The sequence below is a fragment of the Oryza sativa genome, chromosome 6 (assembly GCF_034140825.1).
Source record: "Oryza sativa Japonica Group chromosome 6, ASM3414082v1".
NCBI lineage: Eukaryota > Viridiplantae > Streptophyta > Magnoliopsida > Poales > Poaceae > Oryza > Oryza sativa.
Genome location: NC_089040.1, coordinates 30,692,880 through 30,712,020, shown reverse-complemented (window position 1 = coordinate 30,712,020; position 19,141 = coordinate 30,692,880). Strand labels below are relative to the sequence as shown.

At 49.9% G+C, this 19,141-nt stretch overlaps 3 protein-coding genes across 5 annotated transcripts; all 3 read right to left on the bottom strand.

Annotated features, from left to right (window-relative positions):
* Positions 1-2,156: 2,156 nt before the first annotated feature.
* LOC9268091 (protein NRT1/ PTR FAMILY 8.5) lies at positions 2,157-5,034 on the bottom strand. Of its 3 annotated transcripts, none has more exons than XM_066311516.1 (5): positions 4,932-5,034; positions 4,628-4,835; positions 4,181-4,398; positions 3,142-3,680; positions 2,157-3,051 (listed from the first exon to the last, which is right to left on the bottom strand). In XM_066311516.1, the coding sequence occupies exons 2-5, from the start codon at positions 4,647-4,649 to the stop codon at positions 2,322-2,324; spliced, it is 1,509 nt and encodes a 502-aa protein (XP_066167613.1). In that variant the 5' UTR covers positions 4,650-4,835; positions 4,932-5,034; the 3' UTR covers positions 2,157-2,321. The 3 variants fall into 3 exon arrangements, with proteins under 3 accessions (XP_066167613.1, XP_015644005.1, XP_066167614.1); XM_015788519.3 differs by having other exon boundaries at positions 4,628-4,727; XM_066311517.1 differs by having other exon boundaries at positions 4,221-4,398; positions 4,628-4,727.
* Positions 5,035-12,058: 7,024 nt separating this feature from the next.
* LOC4342007 (protein NRT1/ PTR FAMILY 8.3) lies at positions 12,059-14,995 on the bottom strand. Its single transcript, XM_015786440.3, has 5 exons — positions 14,828-14,995; positions 14,619-14,724; positions 14,306-14,523; positions 13,338-13,882; positions 12,059-13,019 (listed from the first exon to the last, which is right to left on the bottom strand). The coding sequence occupies exons 1-5, from the start codon at positions 14,876-14,878 to the stop codon at positions 12,224-12,226; spliced, it is 1,716 nt and encodes a 571-aa protein (XP_015641926.1). The 5' UTR covers positions 14,879-14,995; the 3' UTR covers positions 12,059-12,223.
* Positions 14,996-16,559: 1,564 nt separating this feature from the next.
* On the bottom strand, positions 16,560-19,041 carry LOC4342006 (protein NRT1/ PTR FAMILY 8.3). The gene is made up of 4 exons (XM_015785705.3): positions 18,859-19,041; positions 18,620-18,719; positions 18,291-18,508; positions 16,560-18,196 (listed from the first exon to the last, which is right to left on the bottom strand). Exons 1-4 carry the CDS (start codon positions 18,907-18,909, stop codon positions 16,856-16,858), a joined length of 1,710 nt encoding a protein of 569 aa, XP_015641191.1. The 5' UTR covers positions 18,910-19,041; the 3' UTR covers positions 16,560-16,855.
* Between the last annotated feature and the right edge of the window lie 100 nt (positions 19,042-19,141).

Below are 19,141 nucleotides of genomic sequence, written 5' to 3'. Positions count from 1 at the left end.
ATTTTGGAGTATCCCATAAAGGATAATCATTCAGATCAGAAGCTATTCATATGAGCTGCACTTGGTCTATATAACCCGAAAGATTTATTACTCGGGAATATGTTACATGCGTCATCCTTTAAAGGGTGTCGAAGGCATATTTTTTGGCCTAGGCCTAATATGTCTGCAGCCCATATTTTCAGGTGTAGCCTGTCACGTTTTTTAGGGACTTAGGCATCTTTTTGCTTAGGCAAAAGTGCGCGTGATTATGTGCCCAATACCTTAAAATCCTTTTATACCGCAGTTATTCAACTTTTTAGGAGTTGGTACAATGCAATTTAAAAGGTGCCAAACAGTAATGCTTTATATGGCTCCCCGCTGACTTTTTTATATAAGTCAAGGCGCTGTTTGGGTTCATAAAGCAATTGATTGGATACAATATCATTGCGTTTTGCCACGTAAGTGTGCACTTTTATTGACCAATATTATGGTTTAGGCTGATTATATATTTTGGTCATTTTCCAGGCGGTTGGTAAATCCTTTATGAGTTTATTTACTCGGATTTTATACCACATATGCCATATATTTCCAGGTGTGGTGGAACCATGTGTCTTCTAGGGACTTAAGCACATCTGTTAAAGCAATGTGCGTATGGCGTATGCCCAATACTTTGAAAATTTCTTTATTCACAACATACAAGCTTCTTTATAGTTGTTTTGCTATGTGAATTTTCAATGATATAGCCAACTTTAGGTTACACTCATCATATTTTACAAAGCGGTTGGTATATCACTCGGATCATGTTATTCAGGGATTCACACCGCATATGCTACATATTAATATCAAGTCACTTGGTTGACTATAATTATCAAAGCCACTCGGTTGGTTGGATTATTTTTTCCTTAACTATATGCTTGGTTTGTTCAATTAACCACATAGTCGGGGGCTACACCTATTAGGTGCATCTAGTCGATGCACCTGACTTTATTTTTCAGCCCTCCACAGTCTTCAGATTTGGTAAAAGTACTCGGGAGACCATGGCAAAGATGATTGAAGCACTCGGCTTTGGAGTAATCTAGTTCGAGAGAAGATTATCTTTTCGACTGTGAAGGTCTCAGGGGCTACTGTGGAGATTATGGGTACCCCATACCCACACGGCATGGTTATCCGACTAGTTATAGGGGATAACTTATATTTATGGAATATGTAACAGTTCATGACTTGGGTATTACGTTTCCTTGTATATTACAGAACGGCCTAAAGTCCTAGTTTGGTAATATTGTAAAGTAGATTTAGGAAACTGATACCGTGTTGGTTAAGGTTTTTATCTTGTAATCCTGCCTCCCATCCTATATAAGGTGGGCAGGAGGCCCTCTAGGGGGCATGAGACAACCTGATCGTCAGATAAATAAACACCCGGTGGATTCAAATCCCCAAACAGGAGTAGGGTATTACCTCTCATTGAGAGGGCCTGAACCTGTCTAAATCCCTGTATCTGCATCCATCCACTTTTAGGTCTCGTACGCTACCCCCTTTTCATATTACCGAAAATTTGTTTCGACACGTTGGGGAGGTGGTTGTGATGTTGGCGCCGCCGTCATCTGGGTCGCTGCCGCCAACTAATCGGACACCACTGCCGAGCGCCTCTTCACCGAGCTTGTCGTCCTCCCGCTGGCTCAGGCACATGCATCGGCGCACTTGCACCCTAGCCCCCCGAGGGCGCCGGTGGCATTGTAGCTCCGACCACGCCAATCGAGGCCGTCACGAACAGCGACGGCGCAGCCGCCGCCGCTCCCCGCGCGAGAAAGGGAGAGGTGAGGAACATTGTGCACATCTGCGCGTAAACCCCTTCCTGGTGGTGGCCACGACCACCAGCTCGTAGAAGGAGAGCTCGGTGCGAACCTCTCGGGGATGGCGGTGAGCGAGTGCGCGCATGCGATAGCAAAGGAGGCGGCACTGCCACGGGTTGACATAGAGGAAGAAGATAATATTAGGATGACATGTGGGTCCTAGTTGCTGATTCAGCTAGTCAATCACGGTCAATGTGCCACGTCAGCTGAAACCACCTTCCAAACCACTCGAGGAGTCTATTTGCACCGGTTTTGGGAGATTCAGGAGGCGTTTTACCCAGTTTTTTGCGGCTGAGGGATGCGATTCGACCAAGTGCAAGAGATGAGGGAGGTCGGATGGACTTATTCCCATACATAATGGCCCGTCAGAGTGCATGGGCCGGAATTTCGAGCCTACCAAACAAGCCCAGAAGTATCAACAGGCCTTCCTGGATTTGTACCTCATGGCACAGCTCGTAAACACCACAAGATTGAGGCAACCGAGCCCAGCCATCATCCAGAAGAAGCGATCAGGTGCCCCTCGTTGAGGTCGTCGGGGATCCACCCCGGCCGGCCGCCGGTCGCCGTCGCCCACGACACGGCCGTCACGACGAGCGAGCTCAGGTACTCCCCCGCCGCGACGGAGATGAACCCGAGCGCCGTGCACACCGTCTTCATGGCCGGCGGCGCCTGGCTGTAGAAGAAGTCCAGCTGCCCCACGGTGGCGAGCAGCTCGCCGACGCCCACCAGCACGTACTGCGGCGCCTGCCACAGGATGCTCGTCGGCTCCATCCCGGCGTGCGCCGCGCGGGCGCGCCTCGTCTCGACCAGCGCCGCCGCGGCCATGGCGAGCGCGGCCATGGCGAGGCCGCCGCCGATCCTGAGAAGGTCGGAGATGCCCTTCTCTCTCCCCGTCAGCCTCCTCGCCGCCGGCACGAACGCGCGGTCGTACAGCGGGATCAACACGATCGTGGTGATGATCTGGAAGGTGGCCAGGGATGCCGGCGGGACGTGGAAGGAGCCGACGCGCGTGTCCATCGCCATGCCCTGCTCGACGAACGTCGAATTGGCCTGCGCCGTCGCGGTGTAGTAGAAGGCGACGCACGCCCACAGGGGCAGCATCCTGACGAGAATCTTGAGCTCCTCCACCTGCGTCACCACGCAAAGCCTCCATGGATTGCGCGGCGCGGCGCCCTCCGCCTCCTCGTCCGACGCCGTCACGACGGCGGCCTTGTCGAAGAATCTGATCGAGCAGTTGCATCTCAAGAATTAGCCAATTACATTACACCTACAGCATCACAAACACCAGATGCAACGAGAGACATGAACTGACCGGAGATCGGCGGTGTGCTCGATCCTCTGAACTCCCTTCATGGAGGAGGCATCCTCCGATAGGTCGTAGAGAAGGGCCATGTCGGCCGGCGGCGCGACGTTGAACTTGCGGACGGCGGCGACGACGACCTGGCAGACTCTGGTGAGCGGGCTACCGCGGGTTGTCTGAAACCTGTACGCCCGAGACGCGGCGACAAGGCAGGAGAGCCCGACGGCGAGGACCATCGCCGGAATCCCCAACCCCAATGCCCACCCGTAGTGGTCTTGCACCCACACCATGGCGGTGGTGGATATCACGGACGCGCAGTTCATGGTGAAGATGTACCAGTTGAAGTAGGAGCCCTTGCTGATGCGCTCCGACGTGTCGCCGTCGTCGAACTGGTCGGCGCCGAAGGACATCAGGCACGGCCGGAGACCACCCACCCCAAATGCGATCATGTACAGGCCAAGAAACAGGATGATCACTTGAGCTGAAGCCATGGACGACGTGTCCTTGATCAGCAGCGGCAGAAGCGCCGACAGAGCCGCCATGAGCATGCCCTGCACCACAGATTAGGTACGTACAGCCATGAAGCTGATTGGATTTGCATTCATGGCAGCACACAGTGGGGAAAGTGATTTCATCCCTCCAGGAAATATCCCTCGTTTCATCCATGCCAACTAATTAGTCATAAAAAAATTAAAAAAAATGGACAACATAAATTAATATAAAATATAAAATTAAATGACAACATAAATTAACATAAATTAATATTAATATAAAATTAAATGTTCTCTCAAGGGATAAAAATCCACATCCCACACAGTGACTGATTACTTGCCATCAGCCATAAATTCACGGCAGGAAGGACACAGTGACTAATTCTAATTAAGGCTGTGTTTAGATTGGTATAAAGTTTAGATTTTGGTTGAAATTGAAGACGACGTGACTGAAAAAAATTGTGTGTATGAAAAATTTAATGTGATGGAAAGTTAGAAGTTTGAAAAAAAAAATTTGGAACTAAACACAACCCGGATCGAATGAAATGGAGGGGACTAACAGCGACGCCGATGCAGCAGCTGACGACCATGGTGCGGTACCTTCCCCAGTAGGAATCGGCGGCGACGGCTCCGGCCAGCGGCGTGAGGAAGCAGGTGGCCTGCCACGTCGACACGTTGTTGGCGGCGGCGACGTTGCTCTGGTGCAGCTCGGCGGTGAGGTAGGTGACGAGGTTGAACGTGATGCCGTAGTAGGCCAGGCAGTAGCAGAACTCGGTGCCTATCCACAATCACAAAGCAAGCAGAATAAGCATCTCTCCTCAGTGTTGTCATAGCTCAGATAACCACATCAACAAAGAAGTTCCTCATTTATTTTTTTTTTCATTTTTTTCTTTTTTGGAACAAGAACACACAAAGTGAGAGACACATTAATCATCAAAAAATTGGCAAGTAAAAAAGGTTAGGAAATAATTAATAGAGCTGCAGGGATATCTAATGAAGTTTATTACCAAGAATCGGGCGGCATGCCATCCATCCGCCTGTGCGATGCTTCAGCGCCGGGTTGCCATCGACGCCAAGAGACCCATCAGTGGTGTATGCTTCTTCAACCTGCAGCAACCAAAATCCCCAGCCTAGTTAGCACTGAACGTATCCATGAGCGGCTGCTTCAAATTAACTAGGAGTAGCTAGTTCAGGCAAGGCTCAATCAATATTTTTCTGCAGGGAAACTGATGAGAAATTAAACAAACTGCATCGTGGAAATCGGCATAAGGCTAGCAGTAAGGAGATTATGAACAGCGATTAATTAATTACCTCGGGTTGTAGCAGCGCCACTGCGTGTTCCTGCTGCTCAGTGTCCGTGGACGCCATTGCCGGAGCCGGTCGAGAGCTCGAGGACAAACTGTACAAGCTAATCAAGACCTCGAGAGGATATACAGGACAACCTTATCCCGTACCAACTCTATCAGAGACCCAAAAGGAAAATAAAGCGAATAAAGATTAGTATACAAGTTAATTTAGATACGAAGGAGTATATTATTAATTACCTCGGCATGCATAATTAATTGTGGTTTCTGCGACATTGAAGCCTCGGAAATTATTGTTGCTGGCTGTACTAGCGTCTATTTCTTGAACAAGACTGAGAAATCCCTTGTTCCTTTTGATTTCTTTAGTCAGTAGTGTCACTATCCGCACCGATTTATTCTTGGACGTTTCCTTTTGTTTCTTGTATGCGAGAAGCAGATATTTCTGACCTACACAGTGCCGTGATACTACCTCCGTTCCCTTGTCCTTAGCGTTGACCCGTGTGGTTTCATTTCTATCAACCACTAAAAACATCTAAATTTTATCGTGTAATTTGATAGATGCAAGTAGTATATAAACTTATATTAAGCATATAAGGTACTTCGATGACTTTAAATATGAAACTGTTGCTAATGAATGGTTAAAATTTGTATATGAATGGTATCTGGTGACAATGGATGGACGGCCGATGTTGCATGCAGTTGCTAAGTTGCAGTTACTACTGCAACTGCACCTGATCCGAATTACACTATGGGTTCGTCTAGTTGCCTGTTACTTTTTGTCACACTGAAATATATTCTGGTGACTAACTTAGATAGTTTGGCTCTATATGGTTATAACAAGATTATCTTCCAACAAAATAAATCTCATACATCAATAACTTGGAAATTTTTGCTAAGATTTTCTTGAACTTGCTAAGGTGTGGTGAAAGTATTTCAGGCGTGGCAATGATGTTAAGCACACAACCTTTGACAAGTTTGGTAAGGGCCTGTTTAGTTCACGAGAAATTTTTTAGCGTGTCACATCGGATACACGGTCACACATTGAAGTATTAAACGTAGACTAATAACAAAAAAAATTACATATTCTACAAATTTATTAAGCCTAATTAATTCGTCGTTAGCAAATGTTTACTGTAGCATCACATTGTCAAATCATGACGCTATTAGGCTTAAGAGATTCATCTCGCAATTTACACGTAAACTGTGTAATTTTTTTTTCATATTTAATACTCCATGCATAATTGTGACAGGTGAAAAATTTTTATTTGGAACTAAACAGGACCTAACTTTCATTGGTAAATGGTAATGATAGCAACCCATGTGCTGTGACTAAGGCCGTGTTTAGTTCCAAAATAATTCTTCAAACTTCTAACTTTTTTATCACATCAAAACTTTTCTACACACATGAACTTTCAATTTTTCCATCACATCGATCCAATTTCAACCAAACTTTCAATTTTGGTGTGAACAAAAACACAGCCTAAACTGAATATGCCTAGATGTAACACCTTATCTCTTTGACTTCTTTTCCGATGACATTGATTTGGATGTGATATTTGGCTTGGCTTTTCTTTTTCCTTTTTTTTATTGTGAACTGTTAGTTTCTTTTTGGCTGGAACTAACAGTTCAGATTATATGATTGCGTTGAGAGCTTCTTTAAAACACAATAATATAGAAAGCATAGCAATAAAATGAATATATAAGGTTGGCATATCACGGCTTATTAAACCCAACAGGAACAAAACCACATTATTTGTATAAAATAACTGTTTGGTGTCTCATAAGAAAAGTAACGAAAACTTAATTCAAAAATATATGTTACATTGATTTCCTATTGAGATAATTTAGAGAGGAAATCCATTGAAATTTTGGCTAAACCTTTTGCTAGAAACACTCCAAAATATAGAGGAAATTTTCCTGTCCTACGAATTCCTTTGAAGCAATCATATCATCCAAAGGCTCTCAAATGTTTTTTTTAACATGTAATTCCTCTATAAGATATTTCTTTGATTGGTCAAGCAAGCTAGAAGAATGGGGTGGTCATCTATTTCATATATATACGCAGGTAATTTTCAGGGCAACCCATTGGCTCCGGTCTTAGGCACAACTACAAAAGTGTGAGGAAGATAGTGAGCTTTTAAAGGCTACATGCCGTATTCTTAAGACAACCGTTATGCAACTTTTTATCAATTTTGGACGGAGGTTCACAAACAGAATTCAATAATTGTGTACTCTTAATCTTGGGTTGGCAGTCTTTAGTTTGTTTTTTCTTGATGGTTGGTTTCGTCTTTTAAGTTTCTTTGAACTTCACTCATTTTAAGTGTGAGGTTGTAATAATTGGCTGTAGCTTTTTGAGCAAAGGCCGGGATACTCTATTTCATTATCTAAAAAAAAATAAGAATGTGGTGGTAGATATGGCCACAATTGAATAGGTGGCGGCAAAGGTGGTGGTGTTTGTAACGCTCCGCTTTTCGCGAGACGTTAAAAACTAATTCGACAAAATCTTATATGCGAAAATTTAGTTCTTTGTGTGAGAGTCTAAGTTGTGCCAAGGATCTCAATTTAATCCCGTTGTTCCTCCTCATCGAAATCAAAATCCTCCACCTCAAAAATTCCTCTTCCGATTCGAGTCTCCGAAATCAAATTCCGAAAGTCAATCCCTTCCCTTGAATCCTCTCCAAATAATTGTTCCCATTCCCGAAAGTATCAAACTCCCACTTTGTTTCCTTACTCGTCTCCTTGAACCCTTGTGTACAAGTATCAAATTTAGATTCAAATCCCCTTTTTTGAATCCCGTTGGCGACTCCTCCCTCTCATCCAAATCCCAATTCCGGAAGTCAATCTCTCCCTTCCTTGAACTCGTTGCCAAATCCTTCTCTCGATTTCGAGAGGATCGATCCTCATCCGAATCATTTCCTTGACCTCACCTTATGCTCCCAAGAACAAATACCCAAGTATTCCTTTTGAATATTTTCCATGACTTCTCCTTGAGTTTCCCTTGATACATCCCTAAACCCTTGAGTTCGAATATCAAATTTGAATTTGAATCCACTCCTAATCAGTCTTCTCTACAAAAGTCTATTTTACCTCCCTCGGGTGTTGTGGGCCGTATTCCCCCTCAGCCCACCTCCCTCCCTCAACCGTTTCTCCTCCCTCAGCCTCGCACGTGCGTTGCACGTGCCAAGCCGAGCCGAGCTCTCTCTGTTTCTCCTTCTCTCTCGGCTCTCTCTCTCTCTCTCTTTCTTTCTCTCTGTTTCTCTCTCTCCCTCGTCGAACTCCCTCTCCCCGGCGTCGATTTCCCGTCGTCGCTGTTTGAATCCGGCCGCGCCCTCACGTCCGCGCGCGCGCGCTCGCGCGTGGCCGACCGCCCGGTCGCCGCCGCGTCGGCCCTGCCGCGCCTGCCGCGCCTGCGCCGCCCGGCCCCGCTGCCCTGCCGCGCTGCACCACGCAGCCGCACGGCCCCGCGCGCATGCCCGAGCCGCTCCACGCGCGTCCTGCCAAAACCCGGAGGCCGAGCTCTCCCTCTCCCTCCTACTCCTTTCCCGAATCGGCTTGGAGCGAGCCTCTCTTTTTCCCCCTTCTTTTTCCCTTTCCCCGACCACCGCCGGCGTCATCACCTGTCGCCGCCTTTGCTGCACGCGTCGATGACCGCCAGCTCGCTCTCCTTGACCGCCAATGTCGGTTCTTCCTCTCTAAATCGACATTGCCATCTATTAAACCAAGCCGCCCCATCTCCCTCTCGTTCATTCCCTCGCCACCACCGTGCCCTTGCCGCCTTGCTACCGCCGTCCTCGCCTCCCTCCTCCATTGCGCGTGCTGGTGAATCCGGCGTGTGCGCGAGGAGCTGACGCGGGACTCCAGGCGCCGTCTCCTTCCCCTTCCCCGGCCCGAGGCCGGAGAACTCGCTCCCGCGTCGGCGGCCGCTCGTCACAGCGTCCGTCTCGGCTCGGTAGTGCCTCTCCCGTTCTCCCTCCTCGCTCCCTCTCCTCTCCTTAGCTCTGGGCAGTAGTGCGAGTAGCCTTCCAGTAGTAAGCTGGCGCCGCCCCGACCGCCGCCGCTGCTCGCCGTAGGCTCGCCGCCGTCGCCGCCCAAACTCGGTAGTAGCCGCTCGTCGTCGGCCTTCCTCGGTGTAGCTCCACCCAATCCGACTCTAGAAATGAACTCAGGAGGTCGCGTAGATGCTCAAGTCCCTAGGAATCGAGCTCTCGTCGCATCGTCGTCGTTTCCCTCTTTTGCCGCCGCCGGCAAGCGTCGCCGCGATTCGTCGTCGCCGGCCTCCCTCCGGCGAATCCGATCCGGTGGCTCACTCCCTCTCGTCCGTCCTATCGTTCAAATGTACTCCCTCTCTCTCGAATCGTCGCGACGAGCTCCGGTGAACTCGGCCGCCGTCCGCCGTCCATCTCGGGCGCCTCCTCCTCCTCCTCCCCTTTCGCCCCTGCCCGCGTGGCCGACCACGTGGCAGCAACCTCAGCCCCGGGCCCGCTTGACCGGGTCAAGCACCTAGTCAGCCGCCCCCACCGCCCTTTCTTCTGTGCGCGCGGTCCACGGAGAGCCCTTAGGCTGCGCATGGGCCCTCCACCTCTTGGTCCACCCGCGTGCCGCGCCGTGAGCCGCGACCGTAAAACCCTAGCGCCCCGCGCCGCATGAACCCTTCCCCGTGTGCCGAGTCGCTGACTCGTGGGCCCGTCCCGGGACCCGGCACGATGGATCCGGTCCACCCGGACCCATCCCCCTCTCTCTTCCTGCGCGCCCCGCCCGCTTGGGCCGCGCCTTGCCCGGCCATGGGCCGCCTCCTCGCGCCCGCGCCCGGCCCATTGGCTCGACCACGCCGCGCTTATCCCTTGGGCCGTACCCGAGCCGCCAAAGGAAGTCTAAATCTCATCCCTCCTTCCTTTTCTTATCCAAAGGGATTAATAAATCCTTTTCCCTTTTTCATAAATCAATTCCTTATTCCCAAAATTCCGTAAATCATTTCCTTGGTCCCGCACGTCAGTGACGGTCAATAATATTCTTGAGAATATTATTTCTATAAATTTCATAAATCAATTTCCCCTTGTTCCACAAATATCTTCCTTTGCCCAGAAATTCCAATTAAACTTCCAAAATTCATATCTCTCAATCCGTAGCTCTGATTGACTCCGTTTTACTTCCAGTATTTCCATAAAATTGAGATCTATTTAATGGCACTACTAATTAGTCTAAATAGGATCTTTCTTTTGGTCTTTGTTTAGGTTTTCGATTGTTTGCGTATAGTTGCGGTTACCGGATTTCCGTCGATCGCGGGTTTTCTTGAAGATTCGTGAAGCTTCGTGAAGACCTTGAGCAAGGCAAGTCACCCTTTGATCAATTGCTCCTATAATTGAAAAATCAATATTATTTTGTTTGCAACTTGCATTATTAGAATCACTCCTATAACATGCTTGGCCTCGGTTTGCATGTCAAACCGACGGACCTACCTAGTAGTCGCACTAATTCCTGTAGGCTGTACTACCCTAATTCCTTGTCGCTCCACCCTTGTGGTACCTCGGTATCCGTGCTCTCTGAGCGTGTATACCAAATATCCCACATACACCGTTGATTGTCGAAAATTTGGGAAATGGGTTTGAGAAGCCTTGAAAACCCGACATGTGGCGTCGGTGGGTTTGAAAATAAAATGAGCTGCGAAAACTCGCGATGCGGGGGTTGTGCCTACGTGGCACTGTCCCGTATTCGCATATAAGGACCGATTCCTGTAGGAAACTCATCGAACATAATCAAAGTGCAACCACAAGGTGGAATGGGACACCCTGGCTAAGTAACTAGTCGGTTCAGGGAAACCTCGCATGCCAATAGTTGGGAAAGCCGGGGCGGGGTCGGTTGGAGCCAAACCGGGTTCCTGGTAAGGCAAGGAAGAGAAGCTTGCCAGATTACCGATCGAGATGGTTGGAGTTTGATTTGTGAAAACTAAAATGACCTATATTTATGTGATGATTTGATCCTTCTATGTGGCATGAGGTATCCCTGGGTCGGCTTGGGAAAGGCTTTGTTGCGAGCCTCCGATACCGACGGGTGTTCGGAATAAGTTCGTATCTTGTGGGTAAAGTGTGCCCCTCTGCAGAGGATTAACTAACTGTTCGAACAGCCGTGCCCACGGTCATGGGCGGATGTGAGGTGGTTCCCGTTTCATAGATTTGTTTGCCTGTGCTTTGTGAAAAGTTGTTGTGGTGTGGGAATCGTAACCAGAATCAGCCTACGTGGCAGATGGATGACCTGAGTGGTCAGAAACGAATCTGTGTGGTTCGGGATGTCTGCGGGCATCATAGACTAGGCTTCCCGAGTGGAAGCGGATTGCTTTGCTGCTGGGCAGCTGGACTCTGGGAGTCCGAGAAAATGAGAAAGGCTTTGGGAGCCGATTAATCAAGTGAAATGACTCTGGGAGCCGAGAGGTAATGATCTGACCCGGGAGGTCGGTACATTACCAATTGAGTTGTTGAAAAGCATCTCTTAAGTCGATTTGAGACGCGAGTCTCTTTTCAGCCCAAACTTAACAAGAAGTGAATCACTTAGTGATTTCAAAATGATTTCAAACAAAGGATTTGCAAATCAACCTTGCCTCTCTTCCAAGCTTGCATTAAACTCCTAAATTCCCATGACTTGCTGAGTACGAAAGTACTCACCCTTGCTCTATATAAATATATATAGTTCCTTCGCTCTGAAGCTGAAGATGAAGTGAAGTGAAGATTAGGGTTTCGTCCTGGTTCCCAGCCGTCACCTGTGGTGTTGGGTGTTAGTCCGTTGGCTCCGCTGCTACTGCTGTTGTTGGTGTTTCCTCGTCCGTGTCGTCGGTTGCATTCTCGGGCTGTTCTGAGCTGCAACCTAAGTTAAGGTAAATAAGTCCTCTATTTATTTTAAGGATTTGCGATGATTCATATTTGTCACCGTGGGTACCAGCACTATGTCCTGGGACTGGTACCGAGATCGCGGTTTCGTAGGAAGCGGTTCGCGCCGTTATTCCTACGACACGCTTCTATTAGGTGCCGTTGTACGGCGGTGCCGGATTGGGGTGTGACAGTTTTGGTGGGAGCAGGAGTAGAGGTGAAGAGAAGGGTGGTGGCGGGGGAGATTATGCCAAGTCAAATGGTGAATACACAATAATGAAAACAAAAGTGATGGTGTTGGGGGTACGGTTAGCAAAACCACGCGGTTATTACATACAGTAACCTTTTCCATTCTTGAAACCACAATAATCCTCGTACCGGGATAACCACTGCATGGGGCAGGATTACAACTTTAGAAGCCTCCCAAACAAGCCCTCAAAACTTAACAATCCTTCCTTGATTTGTACCTCATGGCGCAGCTCGTGAACGCCACCAGATTGAGGCAGCCGAGTCCGGCCATCATCCAGAAGAAGCGATCAAGGTGCCCCTCGTTGAGGTCGTCGGGGATCCACCCCGGCCGGCCTCCGGTCGCCGTCGCCCACGACACGGCGGTCAGGACGAGCGAGCTCAGGTATACCCCTGCCGCGACGGCGAGGAAACCAAGCGCCATGCACACCGTCTTCATGGCGGGCGGCGCCTGGCTGTAGAAGAAGTCCAGCTGCCCGGCGGAGGCGAGCATCTCGCCCACGCCCATCACCGCGTACTGCGGCACCTGCCACACGATGCTCGTCTTCTCCATTCCCATCCGCGCAGCGCGGGCGCGCTTCGTCTCGACCAGCGCCGCGGCGGCCATGGCGAGCACGGCCATGGTGAGCCCGGCGCCGATCCTCAGCAGGTCGGGAATGCCCTTCTCCCTCCCGGCGAGCCTCCTCGCCGCCGGCACGAACGCGCGGTCGTACAGCGGGATCAGTGCCATGGAGGTGAGCAACTCGAAGGTTGCCAGCGAGGCCGGCGGGACGCGGAGGGAGCCGACGCGGGCGTCCATCGCCATGCCCTGCTCGACGGACATCGAATTGACCTGCGCCGTCCCGGTGTAGAAGAAGGCAATGCTCGCCCACAGAGGCAGCATCCTGACGAGAATCTTGAGCTCTTCGACCTGCGTCAAGCTGCAAAGCCTCCACGGATCGCCCGCCGCCTCCTCATCCGACGCCGTCACGACGGCGGCCTTGTCGAAGAATCTGATCATGGCAGATGCATCTTGAGAATTAGTACTATCGGTTTATCGGTTTATAAGATGTTTTGACTTTTGTTAAAATTAAACTGTTTTAATTTTAACTAAGTTTATAGACAAATATAGTAATATTTACATTCTAAATTAGTTTTATTAAATTAATAATTAAATAAACTTTTATAATAAATTTATTTTGTGTCAAAATATTACTATTTTTTTCTATAAACTTTGTTAAATTTGAAGTAGTTTGACTTTAACCAAAATCAAAAACATTTTATAACCTGAAACTAAGGGAGTAGCTACAAATTCACCAACAGCAACTCACTGGAGATCATCGGTGTGTTTGATCCTCTTAACTCTTTCCATGGAGCAGTCGTCCTCCGGCACCTCGTAGAGAAGGGCGACGTCGGCCGGCGGCGCGACGTTGAACTTGCGGACGGCGGCGACGACGACCTGGCAGACTCTTGTGAAAGGGCTCCCACGGTTTCGCTGAAACCTGTACGCCGGCGTCGCGGCGACCAGGAAGGACAGCCCGACGGCGAGAACCATCGCCGGAATCGCTAAGCCCAGGGCCCACCCGTAGTGGTCCTGCAACCACACCATGGCGGTGGTGGATATCACGGAGGCGCAGTTCATGGTGAATAGGTACCAGTTGAAGTAGGAGCCCTTGCTATTGCGCTCCGATGGGTCGCCGGCGTCGAACTGGTCGGCGCCGAAGGACATCAGGCACGGCCGGAGCCCGCCCACCCCGAAAGCGATCATGTACAGGCCGAGAAACAAGACGAATTCTTGAGCTGAAGCCATGGCCAGAGTCGAAATGTTCTTGATCAGCAGCGGCAGAAGCGCTGAGAGAGACGCCATGAGCAAGCCCTGCACAGAGCAAAAGACCAAACTTGAGGTCCCGAGCTGAATTCATGGAGTAGGTTTTAAATTCTCAAGGGGATGTGGACTGGTTGTTTTAATGTCACTCAAATAGTTATAAAAAAAATAAATATTAAAAAAACGTATTAATATGTGATATATCATTCTACAAATATGCAAGTTAAAATTTAATTTCTACATGTCACAACTAAAAAAAAATACTGAATATACGTTAACTAGCTGTAATTCAATTTTTTTCCGTTGCAATATATAAAAGTTAAATTTGCATTTATATGTTTGTGTAATGATACATCACATATTAATACTCTTTTTAATTTTTTTTTCCATAATCATTTGATATACAACCAACAAGTGAATATCCCCTCAACAGTATACAGTTACTGATTGTAGTGGGAATTGGTTGTGACTAACAGCGACGCCGATGCAGCAGCCGACCACCATGGTGTGGTACTTTCCCCAGTAGGAATCGGCGACGATGGCTCCGGCCAACGGCGTGAGGAAGCAGGTGGCCTGCCACGTGGACACGTTCTTGGCGGCGGCGACATTGCTCTGATGCAGCTCGGTGGTGAGGTAGGTGACGAGGTTGATCGTCATCCCGAAGTAGGCCAGGCATTGGCAGAACTCGGTGCCTATATATCCAAAAGCACTCAGATAATCACATGAACAAGAAATTAAGCACCTTTTTCAAACAGAAAACATCACAAAACACACTAAATTAAATTACCAAGAATCGAGCGGCATGCTCTCCATCCACCAGTGCGATGCTTCAGCGCCGGGTTGCCATCGATGTCAAGAGACCCATCCGTTGTGTATACTTCTTCTTCTGCTACCTGCAACCCCAGCCAAGTTGAATTCAGGCAAGGCTGCAATGAAATTTCAGGCAAATTGCATAGTAAAAATAGACATGGCATCGGCATTGAGTAACAGCGAGACCTTGGGGTCAAGCAGCGCCACTGCGTGTTCTTGCTGCTCCGTGGAGGCCATGGCGAGAACCGATGGAGAGATCGCAAACTAAGCTATTAGCACCAGGTGCGCGACCTGATTGGTATACTGGTCTACTTATCCAACAACTCTACCAGAACCCACAAAATGGGAAAACAACAATAGTTTAGGTGTGGAGACTGATTACAGTGATATGATATGCAGATATGGTATATGATTGCTCTTGCGACATTGACGCCTTGGCATTTTTTTTCTGGTTGTATCGTCGATTTCTCAAACAATGACGAGATCAGCAAGATCATTATTCTTGTACTTTCGTCTTTGGAATATATTGTAGGTCGTAACAATATGCGTCTCGATCTCATTTCTTTCGATTTCTTTAATCATAAGAATCACGATCCACACCAGTGTAGTGGAGGACCTGAGTCATGTATTGAACTTTCTCATTTATTCCTGTACGCCACGTGCAGACATATGTATATTTCTGTCCTAACTACCACTGACATGACATCATCTATTGGGTTAATTTGATTAATGCTATTATAAATGTGCCAAATTAGAAAATAATATTAATATTCGCTATATCGGCTGGGTATCACTTGAATTTTTTAAAAGTGTAATCATATCATCGCAATCACGTTTTTTATCATCAGATAGACCAAAATGACCCCCCACATATGGAACCCGTGTATCAGTTTCATCCTCTTCAACCCTCCCCTTTCATTTTACTTCTTCGTCCCCCCCCCCCCCGACCCTCTCTCTCTCTCTCTCTCAAGCTGCATCCGAGCGGAGCGGAATTAGAACGTTGAAGGCCAATGGGCGGAAAGGTTGGGGAGGGTGACGCTGCGCACGGTGTCATTGGGACATGTGGACACTCTTTGGGAGCTTTTGCACTGCTTGCAGGACGGCTACAGCATGCGCCGCTCTATTTGTGAAAGGGCATGTAGCCTATTGGTTGCAGTGACCTGAGTAGCACCCAAAGTCCTGAGTTCAAATCTTCATATGAGCGAATTGGGTTATTTGAGAGCTAAGTTCCTTGTTTGATAGGCTAAGTTCCTAACTTAAAAAGACTGTATATATCCGATTGGATGTAGAGGCTGGATAAAAATACCCTTCTCTTAAAAAAATGTGCCGCTCCATGCTCGACGGGTGCCACCTCCTCATCCATCTAAGCCAACGCCCGCGAGCTCGTCACTGGCAAGCCGGCCACTTCCCATCGGCACTCGTGTGCCCTCAGTGACGTCGGCGGCCACACTGCGACCATGGCTGGTAGCGAGCCACCAACCAGTTCCTTATTGTCTGGTTCGCGCCGTGCCCGCTCGCTCGCAGCAGGCATCACCACCGCGAACGCCGCCATCGCCGCAGGGAGTGCTGCCTCCATGGAGGACCAGTCCGGCGGCTTGCTGTTGTGCTCGCATGGCTGTGCGGGCTCTTGGAGACACGGCGCTGCTTGATCTTGACCTGCGAGATAGACGCGACACTCCTTCCTTCTCGAGCCAACGGCGAGCTCGAGCAGGCTATAGGGGCGGGAGGTCTTGGGAGCCACCGCTATCGACGTTGTTGTCGACCCCCTCCTATCCGCAACATTGTCGAGCCATATCGGGATCTTGTTGGCGAGCAGAGAGAAGAAAATAGAAGAGGGAGGAGAGAAGAAAAAGGTCGTGACAGAAAACGTGACGGAGATTGCATGATTCTAATTTTATAATTAGTGGCATCCAACCAATATCATAAATAGTAATGGTATTTTTTTTGATTTAGTATATTTGCAATGGCATGGATCAAATTAACCCCATTGCACCGTGTAGCAAATGGAGAAAAAACACCAAAGCCCTAGCAGCAGGTGGACGTGGTTTTTCTGCACCTAGGGCCTCTGCCGTCCGATCGATTAAGCGATTCGTGATGTATTTCCCAGGTTTCAATATACAGCATGTAGGTATCGTGTACGTCCGAATCTTAAGGCGCATCCAGCGGTAATGAGCCTAGGTGCAGCAGCAGGTCTCCCAAACAAGCCCAGAAACATCAACAAGCCTTCCTGGTTTTGTACTTCATGGCGCAGCTCATAAACGCTGCAAGATTGAGGCAGCCAAGTCCGGCCATCATCCAGAAGAAGCGATCAAGGTGGCCCTCGTTGAGGTCGTCGGGGATCCACCCCGGCCGCCCGCCGGTCGCCGTCGCCCACGACACGGCCGTCACGATGATGGAGCTCAGGTAGTCCCCCGCCGCGATGGCGCCGAGCGCGAGCGCCGCGCACACCGTCTTCATGGCGGGCGGCGCCTGGCTGTAGAAGAAGTCCAGCTGCCCGATGGAGGTGAGCAGCTCGCCGACGCCCACCAGCACGAACTGCGGCACCTGCCACATGATGCTCGTCTTCTCCATCGCCGTCTGCCACGCGCGGACGCGCTTCGTCTCGACCAGCGCCGCGGCGGCCATGGCGAGCACGACCATGGCGAGGCCGCCGCCGATCCTCACCAGCTCGGAGATGCCCTTCTCCCTGCCAGTGAGCCTCCTGACCGCCGGCACGAACGCGCGGTCGTATAGCGGGATCAGCGTGATGGTGGTTAGCATTTGGAAGGTGAGCAGCGAGGCCGGCGGGACGCGGAGGGAGCCGACGCGGGCGTCCATCGCCATGCCCTGCTCGACGAACGTCGAGTTGACCTGCGCCGTCCCGGTGTAGAAGAAGGTAATGCACGCCCACAGGGGCAGCATCCTGACGAAGATCTTGAGCTCCTCCACCTGCGTCACCACGCAAAGCCTCCATGGATTGCGCGGCGCGGCGCCCGCCGCCTCCTCATCCGAAGCCGTCACGACGGCGGCCTTGTCGAAGAATCTGAGATCAGTGGTGTGTTCGATCCTCTCAACTACTTTCATGGAGGAGGCGTCGTCCGGTAGCTCGTAGAGAAGGGACATGTCGTCCGGCGGCGCGACGTTGAACTTGCAGACGGCGGCGACGACGACCTGGCACACTCTGGTGAGCGGGCTACCGCGGGTTGTCTGAAACCTGTACGCCCGCGACGCGGCGACCAGGCAGGAGAGCCCAACGGCGAGGACCATCGCCGGAATGGCCAAGCCCAGTGCCCACCCGTAGTGGTCTTGCACCCACACCATGCCAGAGGTGGATATCACGGAGCCGCAGTTCATGGTGAAGATGTACCAGTTGAAGTAGGAGCCCTTGCTGATAAGCTCCGACGGGTCGCCGGCGTCGAACTGGTCGGCGCCGAAGGATATCAGGCATGGCCGGAGCCCGCCCACCCCGAAAGCGATCATGTACAGGCCAAGAAACAAGATGATCTCCATGGACAGTGTTGATGAGCTCTCGATCAGCTGCGGCAGAAGCGCCGACAGAGACGCCATGAGCATCCCCTGCACGAACGAAGCAGAGAGAAACCAAACTTTGAGCTGAATTCATGGCGGGACGCAATGATTCGATTGAATTGGGGATCGAGTCATCACTAACAGCGACGGCGACGCAGCAGCCGACGACCATGGTACGATACCTTCCCCAGTAGGAATCGGCGACGACGGCGCCAGCCAGCGGCGTGAGGAAGCAGGTGGCCTGCCACGTGGACACGTTCTTGGCGGCGGCGACATTGCTCTGGTGCAGCACGGTGGTGAGGTAGGTGACGAGGTTGTACATGATGCCGTAGTAGGCCAGGCAGTAACAGAATTCAGTACCTATCAGAAACAGAATAAGCATCGCCTCAGTGGACGAATCAAAGAAATAAATTCTTCTTTGTTGAAACAAGAACATTAATCATCAACAAATCAGCAACTAATTAAGCATACCAAGAATCGAGCGGCATGCCCTCCATCCACCGGTGCGATGCTTCAGCGCCGGATTGCCATCGATGTCGAGTGACCCATCTGTGGTGTATGCTTCTTCAACCTGCAGCAACGAGAATCCCCAGCCAAAGTTAGCACTGAACTTGTTCAAGCAAGTCCCAATCCATTCAGCCATGCAGAAAACTGAAGTGCACAGTGAAAATCGACATAAGAATTGCTGAGGTGTTCAGGAAGAGCGAGACCTTGGGTTGGAGCAGCGCCACTGCGTGTTCTTGCTGCTCGCTGGAGGCCATGGCGAAAATCCGGTCGATTGAGAGCTCGTGAACTAGATGATAGCACAGCCACCGAGTCGAGATATGGGTCTACTCTATCACTCAATCAGAAACCACAAAAAGAGAGAAAAGGAAAGATTCGTTCTACTAATTTAGGTGTGGATATTAGATTACTCTGGTGTGGTATGGTACCATTCAAATTGCGCTTTTCTGACGTTGACGCTTCGGCATTTTGTTAGTCGTTGTAGCGTCA